Raw genomic sequence first — 12909 nt, 5'->3', positions numbered from 1 at the left:
AGTATGAGGTTGCTACGGGCTGCCAGAACATTGTTATAAGAGCATGATGTTGTGTTTCACTTATTCTTTCCCTTTGAAGACTCTTGGTCTGAAAGTAGCTTTCTTTTATTTTAGGCCATGGTTTGGGGAAGAACTGTTGGCTGGTAACTAGGCTTTCACCATTGTTCTGCACTATCTGACATGATGGGACCAGGCAGACCAGCTTCAACTTGTGTTAATCACGCATCTAGTGTCCAGCTAGATGGGAGGAGTGACCCCTGGAGACTTCAGACCCAGGTAGTTGTGGTTTTCTTCCCCCTTCATATTTTTATTATGAAACATTTCAAGCAGAAAAGCTGAAAGAAAAGGGCAAGAACACCTTTTGTAATCCGTCTAGCGTCAACAGTTGTAACAATTTGTCCTACCTGTTTTTCTGTCTCACCACCTCTAAAATGGTTGCAGAACCACTTCAGAGTAAGTTGCAGATATGACAAAATACTGATCCTAAAAATAAGCTCTTCTACTTAACCATGATACCATTATCAAACCTAAGAAATTGACAAAAACAATTTCCTAAAATTACCTAATAACCAGCCTTTATTGAACTTGACCCAGTTGTACCCAAAATGTTTTTACTTCCAACGTTGTGTTACAAAAATCTTCAAATATACAGCAAAGTTGAATTTCACAGTGAACATCAAGATTCTATTACTATTTCACTGTACTTTTCAATTACATATCTTTCCTTCAGTCCATCCCTCTAGGATCCATTCATTAACCCAACTTATTGTTTGACATGTCAAAGTAAATTTCAGACACCGGTACCCTAACTAATTCAGCATGCATATCATACCTAGTACTAGAATTCCTTCTTCACCATTTTTTCTCTTCATGTAAATTTTACATCTGAAATGAATATATTCATTCATATTTGCTGAGTTTGACAGATGTGTACACCAGTGTGACCCATGCCTCTTTCAAGATACGGATCATGTCCACTACCCAGAGGGCTCTCTATGCCCCTTCCTGGTCAGTCCCTCCCTTCCCTCCAGAGGCAACCACTATGCAGATTTTTTTCCACCACTGTTCATTTGGTCAGTTTTAAAACTTCATATAAAGGGAATCCTATGCGATGCACTCTTTTGTGGAAGAATTTTTTTCACTGGGTGCAATGTATTGAAGATTCATCTATGTGTTGCAGGTGTCAGTTTGTTCCTTTTTAATACTGAGTATTCCAGAGCAGGAGTGTGCCAGTTTGTTTATCCAGTCTGCAACTGGTGGTATGTGATGGATTCAGGATGTAAGAGAGCGGATGATTCTATCATTACAAAATAAAAATACCTCTTAGCACTATTTTAAACTTGGTGTGGACATAATACCAACTATACAACATATTATTTTTCTAACGATTGCTTACTTTTACTTTTTTTAAAGAACCAGCTGCAGTTTAATAAGAATGTTCCTACACATTCAAGCAACTTGGCAATCCGGTATTCTTACCCACATGCAATTAAAATAGAAAAACTGAAGCACTCGCACACTGAGTCGGACCACTGTAAAGATTTGGATTTTGGAGATGGTCCTGATCTAAGCAGTTCTGTTTCATTTTCTGTTGTATCAGAAGAGAGACTTAGCTACGCTGTCCACCTTGCCAAAAGAGATATGAAACGAAGACACTTTGAAGAACATGTAAAAAAACATCATCTCACAAGTCAATCCCAAATCTCTCCGAAATGTGGATGCACCAAGCATAAAAAATCTGACCTTGGGGTGGAAAGGAAGGAAATGAATCAAGAAGCTTTTCATTGCAACCACCAGCCATCCAAAGTAGAAATTTCCAGCTCAGGTGCCAAAGTATACGTATACACATCTCAGGCAGGACAGTCAGATTTGACCATGCCAAATTCGCCACCCACCCATGACCCAGGACTGCGGCCTCATGGCAGGACAGGTGACCACAAAAGCCTGTGTGAACACAGAAGACTGCTAGAAGTTCAGCGACTCCAGAAAATATTGAGCAATTGTATCCATAAAATCAAAGAAGTAACAAAAGGTGAGGAAAATTGGTGAGGGTGGAATAGTTCATACACGTTCATTCTTTTGGGACCCCCACCCCCATCAGACTCCCCTCCCTCCTCCTGTCACTGGAGCAAGCACTCATGACCAGACAGGTAGACTTTGAGTTTGACCAGTGTCTTTTTTCTGAAGGTTTTTTCTGCCCTCGTCCCTCCTTTCTCCAGAGGCAGGTGACACAGCTCCTTTCCTGAAGCTGCACTTGGTCATCGACTGACCAAGGGCCCAGCCTAGGGGTTAGGGTACCTGTTGTCAGAACCTGTGCATGCCCCCAGCGGAACCACGGGACACGGGAGCAAAGAATTTTCAGTAACCACCAGAGGCTCACCCCAATGACAGTGATTGGCACCCCGCCTTGGTCTGGTGCCCCCGCTCACCAGTGCCACCATTCCACCACGGCCGATGCCCGCCATGTTCTGTGCACGCCCCCGGTGGTCAGTGCACATCATAGCAACTGGTTGTTTGGTTGTTCAGTTCTGCCATTCGGTCTATTTGCATCTTAGGGACACACACACACACACACACACACACACACACTAGAGGCTCGGTGCACAAAAATTTGTGCACTCGGGGGGGCTGGGGGGGTGTCCCTCAGCCCGGCCTGTGCCCTCGCAGTCTAGGACCCCTCAGGGGATGACCACCTGCTGACTTAGGCTCACTCCCTGGGGGATTGGGCCTAAGATGGCAATCAGACATCCCTCTGGCAGCCCGGCAGCCCTCGGGGGATGTCCACTTGCCAGCAGGGAGCAGGCCTAAACTGCAGTCGGACATCCTTAGCGCTGCTGAGGAGGCGGGAGAGGCTCCCACCACCACCGCTCTTCTGGCAGCCATCAGCCTGGCTTGTGGCTGAGCAGAGCTCCTCGCATGTGAGACCTCCTGCATTGAGCGTCTGCCCCTTGGTGGTCAGTGTGTGTCATAGTGACCAGTCATTCCCAGTCCTTCTGCTGTTAGGGTCAGTTTGCATATTACCCTTTTACTATATAGGATAGAGGCCTGGTGCACGGGTGGGGGGTCCCGCTTGGGTGCCTGGCCAGGCTGGATGAGGGGATGATGGCTGTTTGCAGCTGGTCACACACCCTTCAGGGTGGGGGTCCCCACTGGGGTGCCTGGCCAGTCTGGGTGAGGGGCTGAGGGCTGTTTTCAGGCTGGCGGGTGACTGAGCTCCCAACCTCTCCTTTTTTTCTTTTTTTCTTTTTTATTCTGGGATTTATTTACCTTCTATGGCTGTCACTGGAACTGAGAGCCGGCTTTAGCTCTGAGGCTCAGCTCCAGCTCTGAGACCTCGGCTGCTGAAAGCAGGTATCTGGGTTTGTTTGGCTTCTATAATTGAAACACTGTTGCAACTCCAGCTCTGAGGCCCGGCTGGCTGAAAGCAGGTTTCTGGGGTTTGTTTAGCTTCTATAATTGCAACATTGTTTTTTAGAATGCAGCTCAGAGGCCGGCGGCGGCAGGCGGGGAACCTTGGCTTCCTCCATCACTGGAGCAAGCAAGCCTCCTGTTTGCTTCAGCTGCCTGGCTGCCGGCCACCATCTTGGTTGGAAGTTAATTTGCATATCGCCCTGATTAGCCAATGAGAATCGTGTCAGAGGTATGGTTAATTACCATGTTTGTCTATTATTAGATAGGATATATATGTAGATGTCACCCAAATAAATTCAATAAAAAAGAAAAAAAGAGAATCATCTGTAAGAGGAACAATTAAAAACTGTGCCCAAGCCAGTTACCATTGACATCTGTATATATAAAAGCCTAACCGATGGGCTGACCGGCCAGTAGCTATGATGTGCACTGACCACCAGGGGGCAGGCGCTCAATGCAGGAGCTGCTGAGCAACAGCAACTTTGCAGAGTGCCCAGTCGCACTCCGGGACCCCTCGGGGGATATCGGACTGCCGGTTTCAGCTCAATCCTGCAGGCCAGGCCGAGGGACCCCACCTGCCGGAGGAACCCCACTCACTCCACAGATGCTGCCCCAGGTGTGGCTGGCCGGGGAGGGACCGTGGGAGGTGGCTCCTGGGTGTGTCTGGCCCATCTCACCTAGTCCCGCCCCACCTGCCACCTTCTAATTTCCTTTCAGTGTGCACGAATCCATGCACTGGGCCTCTAGTATACGAACCCAGTTTCTCCACACTGTGCTGCCCAACTGAGAGAAACAGTTTGGCTTGTAAGCACAGAGACTGTATCTGTATCTACAACTCCTTGATTTCAAATTTTCAAGTTCTTCAAAAGTACTTTCACTAGTTTGTTTGTTTTTTAATGAGTAAATATGAAAAATTTGAATTGATAAAATACACTTAAGAAGCACTGCTTCTCTCTGATGGTTTGATGGAATTTTGCATAAGAATTTGTGTTGTAGACATATTTGAAAACCACTGACTGGAAAGGAATGGGTGAGTTGCACATCCCTTAGTCAGTCTTCCAGAAACTCTTTCTTTGAACTAACCTTTTGAAAGTGTGGAACACAGTGTATGCGAAGCTGTGCTTCCTAACAAATGTGAAGGCTTCGGACAGTCATGTAATCTTCATATGTTGGAGAAAGAAAGAAATCTTGCAAAACATAAAAATGGGCCAGTCAAAGGTTTTTGAAAAAGTAGAAAGCATTATAGATTTTGGCTCAATATAAAGAATTTTAAAATAGTAAAAGGTACCTCACAGTGGAGTAGGCTGTCCAGTGGAGCTTGGTTCAGGGAATCCCTGCTTGGAGGGGAGCTTGACCTTGGTAATGTCATCATGGCCCTTCCATCTCTGTCGGTACATAGGCCCCCTTATTCCTGACTTCTTGGCTGGTGGAAAATGACATTTGCTGTTGCTACAGCTTCATTTTTCTTCGTAAAATAGAGATCTTCAACTTTATTATCTCTGAGTAATTGAAATTTTCTAAAGTTTTTATGTTTGGTTTGTAATCCACTTTGGGGGGGTGGGATATTTTCAGATAAAATGGAAGAAGCCTTGGATCCAGATGAAGAACGACGCATAAGGGTCAGGAGGCAGGAGCAGGCTGTGCGCTCTGCCCGGACGCTCTACGTCCTCCAGCAGCAGGTGAGGGCAGGGAGGAGTGGGACCTTCAGCCTGTGTTACCTTCTCAGAGTTTGTTTCCCTTTCGTCTCAGGAATATTAGCACCTCAGTATCCTCCATGAATTCTAACGCGTTTGTGAGGCTCAATTTCCTGAACACGGACAAATAATCCGTCTTCTCTTTGCCACCTGCCTTTATGTGCATTTGTGTATTATGTGTAAATAGCCAAACTCCTTAAGTAGTGGTTTTTGACTTTTTGGTGTCATAGACTCTTGATAATCCACTAAAAGCCATGGGTCTTTTCCCCAGAAAAAATGCTTGTACAGCACATACATGATGAAGTCAAGGGGATTAGTTACCCCGAAACCCTTTGTCTTTAGTTATGAATCCTAATCCCATCTATCTCATGTTTATTATCTACTAGACTAGAAGCTTAGTAAATAGTAAATACTTTGATCATCTTTATTGAGTAGTAAAGAATGAAGACCATGTTAAATATCTTTCAGGACACATTTAATGGCTGATAAATGGGCATTTTTATTGTTTATGGGTAGATTTTAAAAAAATGTGTGTTTTAACTTTAAGGCCTTACTCATTAATAAGTCTTTAACTCATTTCTGGTCACTTAAGTCACATGTTGGCCTTATTGCTTGAACCAAAACCTGGACCTTTTTATTTAAAAGAAACTGTGTGAGTTAGATTTTGTTCTGTATTCCTTTCGGGTTCTATTTTGGTCCTTACTCTATACTGCTACCATAGAGATTGTTTTAAAACATGAATGCTACCCTGTCAGACCTCTGCTGTAAAGACTCCCAGGGCTCTGGAACAGGACCCCCTGAAGACTGTGACCTGGCCTCCTACCTTTCTGAGTCACCTGCACCTTCCCTCCTTCATGTTCAGTTCCTTTTACACTGGGGACCAAGTGATGGAAAACCAATTATCTATTTTGGGGGTACATGAATGAAGAGCCTTGTCTGATTTTCAAGTGACTTGAAATAATAATGGTTATATTTGGACAAGGCAAGCAGTTTCTTTTCTGTAAAAAAAAAAAAATCAGTGGAAAGGCACAAAGTTTTCATTTTTTTCCCCCTTTATAAAACAGGTTAGAGAAATCCAGGAAGAATTGGATAAATTGAGTCCACATAATATTAAACACACTAAGAAGGTATGATGCAACTTAATTATAATTAATACTTATTATTTCTAAATTGGATTTCCAGTGTTTTGTTAGTATCGTGTGTTCTCTGCATAATACCATTTTCAGTGCTTGTAGAACCTGTTCGTGAGGGCATTAGCACCTTAAATATTCTGAATTTGTGGTTGTCTTCCAAGGAACAGTTTTTGAAACTAGATTGCTGTTGTTGCTGCTGCTGCAAGAAATGAAGAATAGGGAGAAAAAGACTTTGTCATTAGAAATCTGTAAACGTTACAATTCTCTTTACTATGAAAAAGTTTTCACCTTAGAAATAGTTCAATATAGAAAGAAGGTAGACTGTAAATATTCTTAAGGGTGGGGTTAATGTCAGGAAGTTCTGAATATGGAAATAACTTCTCATATTTCACTTATTGCCAGTCATGGGCAATGTCCAGGCTGGCATCTGCCTATCGAGGAGCCGTTCAGGCCTTACAGATGTTTGTCACGCAGTTTACTGACCGAGGGGCACACCCAGTGCCTGCTCAGTATAGGGAACTGGGCAGTCTCATCCGCCAGCTTTCGCTCTGTTCTGCCAAGGTGGATGCTGATTCTTCCGTTTCTGATGTGGTGATAGATATCCTGCAACAAATTGAGGTATGAAATTGACTTATTGTTGTTAAAAATGCATTGTTTCTTGGTTGGTTTGTTTTTTAATCTTCACCCAAGGATATGTTGTGTTTTTTTCATTTTTATTTTTTTCCCCTTTATTGATTAAGATATTACAAATGTGTCCTTATCACCCCAATGTCCCCCCAATCCTGCCCTCACCCTCACCCCCTGTTGTCCACATCCATCACTTATGCTTAAGCCAAGGATATATTTTTATAGAGAGGAGGGGGGAAAGGAGAAAAGAGAGAGAGAGAGAGAAAGAGAAACATCTATGTGAGAAAGGAACAGCCATAGGTTACCTCCCATATGTGCTCTGACCGGGAACTGAACCTAACCCACAACCTTATGGTGTATGAGATGACGCAAAAGTACGTTTTTTTCTAAGCAGGGAAATAATGTTTGTCATCTCCAAGTTTCATTGAGGTTTATGCAGAATACCAGACAAAGCTGCTACAGCTAGTAAATTAAAGTTTTACTGAGGGCAGTAAAAGGACTTCATTTTTTTTTTTTTAAACTAGAAATAGGAACTTTTTCTTTTCTTTTTTAAATATATTGTTACTGATTTCACAGAGGAAGGGAGGGGGAGAGAGAGAGAGAAACGTCAATGATAAGAGAGAATCATTGATAGGCTGCCTCCTGCACATTTCTACTGGGGATTGAGCCTGCAACCTAGGCATGTGCCCTTGACCAGAATCGAACTCAAGTCCCGTCAGTCCGCAGGCTGACACTCTATCCACTGAGAAAAACCAGCTAGGCTGGGCTTCATTTTTATTTTATTGTTTTTATAGTCTAGTCCAGCAGTCGCCAACCTTTCAGATCTCACGGACCACCAGTGGTTGGCAGACCACTGGTTGGCGACTGCTGGTCTAGTCTATTATATTGTATTTCACTTCTTTGAGAATTGGTTATTTGAATCTAGAACATATAAAAACCCTTAACCAGGTCCATTGATTAAAAAGAATTTTCCATTTCCTGGCTCTGCCATTTAATAAAGAACTTATTAGCATAGAAAAGGAAAACAGTAAAGCAATCTTAAATTGGTGCTTTAATTAGAATATTAGCATGTAATCTAGAGAGATTTGTGGGGAAAGACGTTTTAAGATATATAGAAGCAGAGCCTCAAGTCTTGTGATATGGCTAGAAACTTCGGGAAATCACAGTTGGCATGTACTAGTAAGGAATGAATAGTGTTCTTTCTTCTTGCTGGTCACAGAGATGACAAGGACAACATGGCCTTAAATCTTGATAGCTCTCCAAAGTTCACAGAGTGCTACCACATAATTTTGCCATTTTATCTTTACTGCCGTGCTGTGATTTGCAGTATGTCTTATTTTACAGATAAAATTTTTATAAAAGCTAAGGTTAGATAGATGACACAATTACTTCCCTTGAGAGCTGGGAATCAAATTCCTATCTTCTGATTTCATGCCACTGTTATTTCCACTACACCACATATTTTCATCTACAAATCAAAGGACGACCTGTCTGTCAGTGTGACACAGTGAGCTGTGGGCTGTAGAGGGGAGCCTGGTGGGCTAATGGCAGACCAGTGTCACCATTACCTAGCGTGGCAGTCTTTAAGGCTCCTCTACCTTTACAAGTCCCTTATCCAGCGTATGTTTGTGAACGCATTGGTGATGTTTGGGTAGTTAGAACTCTCTATCAAGAAGGTTATTGTCCAATGCGGACCTTCAGACAGTATATCAAATCATGTGATGTTTTTTAAACTTACCCATCCCAAACATTTATTGGTCACAATTATTTCATTTAGAGAATAGATCTTTATAACCCTAGAAAAGATCTCAAGAGTTTATCTAGTCACTTTCCCAGATTTTGAGCAAAGAGTGCCTTAACATAATGTTTCTTAAACGCAATGTTTATCTCTCCCACGTTTGAAAGTATTCCATAGTGCACGCAGTTTATTCTTGTTGATGTACCATCCCACAGCTTACCTTGTCATTGCCTTACTGTCATCTGAACTAAACCTCCCTGACTACTTCAATTGTCTTTAATTTGTATTCGCCAGATGGACACCAGGCCCTTACTGGTCATGAGTGAGGGAGTACTTTGTTTTAGGAGGTGCCTCTGTTAGAAAGGGGGACACAGATCTACCATTGTGGTAATGAGTGACCAGAGCCACTGGACTCATAGAGTTTCCTTTAGTTTATGAAAATGTATATGAAGTGTTTGCCTACTTAAAATTATTTGAGTTTATGAGTTTTTTATTGAGAATTAAAATGCTTTAAAAGTATGTAGGTTTATATTCTGAAAACTATGGTTAGTATTTAAAGTGGTAATGCTTAATTTTAGGACTTGAATGCCTTTAAAAGTACTCATATTGCCCTCGCCAGTTGCTCAGTGGTTAGAGTGTTGACCTGTACACCAAAGGGTCACAGGTTCGATTCCTGGTTAAGGGCAGATATCTGGGTTGCAGGTTCGATCCCCTCCTTCTTGGGTTGCATGTAGGAGGCAACCAATTGATGTGTCACTCTCACTCTCTCCTTCTCTTCCCTCCCTTTCACTCTCAATAAAAATCAATGGAAAAAATATCATCAGGTGAGGATTAACAACAAAAAAAGTACTCATATTCTCTATTTTTTTGCTATGGTTTTAGTGAGCTTCACATGTAAAAGAACATGCAGAATTGCTTTTATTAATTTGATGTCCTAAATAATAAAGTTTTAAAATTAAGTTGAACAGTATTTTCTTAATCATTAGAAATAGCCATTTAATAACACATTTCTCTGGAGTCTTCATTTTCAGTCTTGTGGTTAAAAGTCAGACTTTTTAATCACTAGGAGATAAACAAAGAGAATAATTGACTGTTTCATGGCAGGCTTTGGAATCCCTCTTGGAAAAGAAACTGTCACCAAAAAAGGTGAAGAAAAATTTTACTGAAATTAGCAGCAAATTTCCTGTTGATAGCCCACGGCCCTTAGAGAGATCGCAAAGTACATTGCCAAAGAGTGAGAGGAGACCCTTTGTAACAAAGAAGATATTTCCAAAGGAAACAAGACAACCTTCAGTGGCAAAGAAGGTTCTTGCTGGTAAGTGTCCTAAAGTGTTCATTGCAAGGTATTTTATTCTTTGGAATTGTCTGGACTGTAACATTTGCTACATTGAGGGGAAAGTTAGGATTTAAAACCTAGTCCTCAATAGGTATACTTGAACTAGGCTGGAGACTGGAATATTCTTCCATAGGGGACCATGGAAAAGTAGAATTCCCTTTTCCTACATATAGCATTTGGGCTACCCAAAGTAAATTCCACAGAGCTGGAAGGTAGAGCCCTACTTTAAATTTTCATTTTAACGATGATAGATGATAGATACATTCATATACACATGCACATTGGAGATATATATATATATATATATATATATATATATATATATATATATGTATCTTTTTATATACATACTAGAGGCCGGGTGCATGACATTCGTGCACTGGAGGCAGGGGTGTTGTGAGGCGGTCCTTTAGCACGGCCTGCACCCTTTAGCAGTCCAGGAGCCCTTGGGGATGTCCAATTGATGCGGAGATGAAAGAGGCTCCTGCCACCACCACTGCTCTTGCCAGCCGTCAGCCTGGCTTGTGGCTGAGCAGCACTACCTCTGTGGGAGTACACTGACCACCAGGGGGCAGCTCCTGCATTGAGCGTCTGCCCCCTGGTGGACAGTGCGCATCATAGCGACTGGTCATTCTGCTGTTCTGTCGATTTGCATATTACCCTTTTATTATATAGGATAAGTATATCTACTTACATAGTAGTAAATTTCTAGAAAGTGGAATTGCTAACTTATGTGGTATGCACAATTAGACATATATTGGCAACTTGTCCTTGAAAATGGGCATACAATTATGTTTTGACTAGCAGTGATCATCAGTATATATTTCCCCATGTCCTTGCCAAGTTCTTTTTTTTTTTTTTTAAACATATTTTATTGATTTTTTTACAGAGAGGAAGGGAGAGAGACAGAGAGTCAGAAACATCGATGAGAGAGAAACACCGATCAGCTGCCTCCTGCACACCTCCCACTGGGGATGTGCCCGCAACCAAGGTACATGCCCTTGACCGGAATCGAACCTGGAACCTTTCAGTCTGCAGGCCGATGCTCTATCCACTGAGCCAAACCCGTTTCGGCCCTTGCCAAGTTCTTTATATAATGAAATTAAATTTTTCCCCAGTCTCTCAGTGGAAAATGGTATCTTACTATTTTATATTGTATCTCCCTGATTCCTAGTGAGGAAGATTATTGTTTCTTTTCATGTCTATTTCCTTTTCTGTGATTTGTCTATTCATATCCTTTGCCATCTTCCTGCTGGGGTCTATGTCTTTTGCTTATGGATGTATAGAAATTCTTTATATAATCAGGATCTTAATCCTTTTATGGTATACATATATTACAGATATTTTCTCTTAGTCACTTGCTTTTACAATTTGCTTGTGATGTCTTTTCTGCTACAGAAAATTTTAATATTTCATGAGGCAACTTTTTCTTCTTTTTCAAAAATTTGCTGATGGTGATTGCTTATCTTCAGAGGAATTGAAAATGAGCTTGTCAAGTCCCATGAAAAATGCTGTCAGGATCTGGATTAGTATTACATTGAGTTCATAGATTATTTAGGGGAAAAATGACATCTTTACTATATGAAGTTGGCCCATCAATTTATCCATGTTCTTTTTCCATCTCTTTAGTTGAATTTTATAATTTTCTGCATACAAGAATTCCTGAATAGGAATACATATGCATGCCTAAATTCCTTATTAGGTTTATTTCCAGTTATTATTGCTCTTGTGAATGGGACCTTCTTTTTTTATAAACTTTGAAATTGGTTATTGCTCCTTATAGGAGAGCTGTTGGATGTGTACATTGCTCTTATGTCTGGTACTTGGCTGAAATCTTTAATTTGCTATGATAAGGTATACATTTGAACATTTCTGAAATTGGGATACATTCTTAAATTTGGTGATATCATAATTAATTGGCAATATTTTAGAATTTGCTATTGTGCGTAAAATAATGATGTTTATACTTAGTGTTTTAGATTTGATGAAATATGAGATTTTGTTAGTTAACTCTTTTGTATTTTTCCAGGTAGATGATATCTCCTGCAAATAAAGTTTTGCCTTTCTCTTTAAAATTTTTATACCTTTCCTTTTTTCTCTTTCTGCTTTCAGTGGGTTTTAATTCAGTAATAATTCTAATGGTAGACATTATTTTGCCCCCCAGATTTAGTGGGAATGCTTCTCCTTTTTTTTACTTTGTAAACTATGTTTAATTTCAGCATGTATCTGTTTATATATGTTCTATTGAATATTATTGCTTATTTGCTATAATCATCAACACAAATTTAAAAAATCAGAATTGCATGGACTGTACTTGCACAATTGATTAATGTTTATACTATGTTAGAGATTAATGGGTAAAAATTATTGTAGCACTTGAATGAACATCATTGTTCTCTGTACCTTTTTCCTTAAGATCCTATTTTGGTGCTTTTTAAAATTTTATTTTTAAATTACAGTTTACATTCAATATTATTTTGTATTTGTTTCAGGTGTACAGCATAGTGGTTAGATAATCGTATACTTTACAGAATGTCCCTCTAATATTTCCAGTACCCACATGGCACCATACATAGTTATTAAAATATTATTGACTGTATTCTTTATGCTGTACTTTACATCCCCTTGACTGTTTTGTCTCTATTCCTTTTTCACTCAGTCCCCTGGCTCCCTCTCTTCTGGCAGCTATCTGTCCGTTGTCTGTATATATGAGTCTGTTTCAATTTAGTTTGTCCATTTATTTTGTTCACTTATAAGTGAAATCATATGATATTTGTCTTTCTCTGACTGACCTGAAGATTTTATTCTTTTTTATGGCTGAATAATATTCCATTGTAGATATGTGCCTCCCCTTTTTACCCACGCACTTACGGATGGGCACTTGGGTTGCTTTCATATCATGGCTATTGTAAATAACACTATGATGAACATAGGGGTGCATATATTCTTTTGAATTAGTGTTTTGGATTT

At 40.6% G+C, this 12909-nt stretch overlaps 1 protein-coding gene across 8 annotated transcripts in view; it reads left to right on the top strand.

Moving 5' to 3' along the window:
* The window catches only part of KIAA0753 (KIAA0753 ortholog), a 64405-nt gene that overhangs the window by 12004 nt on the left and 39492 nt on the right, over positions 1 to 12909 (top strand). For all 8 annotated transcript variants that reach the window (XM_059669008.1, XM_059669009.1, XM_059669007.1 and 5 more), the window contains exons 2-7: positions 115 to 276; positions 1414 to 2032; positions 4984 to 5090; positions 6170 to 6232; positions 6641 to 6856; positions 9708 to 9918. In XM_059669008.1, coding sequence (XP_059524991.1) covers positions 181 to 276; positions 1414 to 2032; positions 4984 to 5090; positions 6170 to 6232; positions 6641 to 6856; positions 9708 to 9918 — 1312 coding nt within the window. In that variant the 5' untranslated portion in view covers positions 115 to 180. The remainder of the gene's footprint in view (positions 1 to 114; positions 277 to 1413; positions 2033 to 4983; positions 5091 to 6169; positions 6233 to 6640; positions 6857 to 9707; positions 9919 to 12909) is intronic.

This window comes from Myotis daubentonii, chromosome 16 (genome assembly GCF_963259705.1).
Source record: "Myotis daubentonii chromosome 16, mMyoDau2.1, whole genome shotgun sequence".
In the NCBI taxonomy this organism is placed as follows: domain Eukaryota; kingdom Metazoa; phylum Chordata; class Mammalia; order Chiroptera; family Vespertilionidae; genus Myotis; species Myotis daubentonii.
The sequence above is the reverse complement of the archived record's forward strand: the minus strand, read 5'-3'. Positions and strand labels throughout refer to the sequence as shown.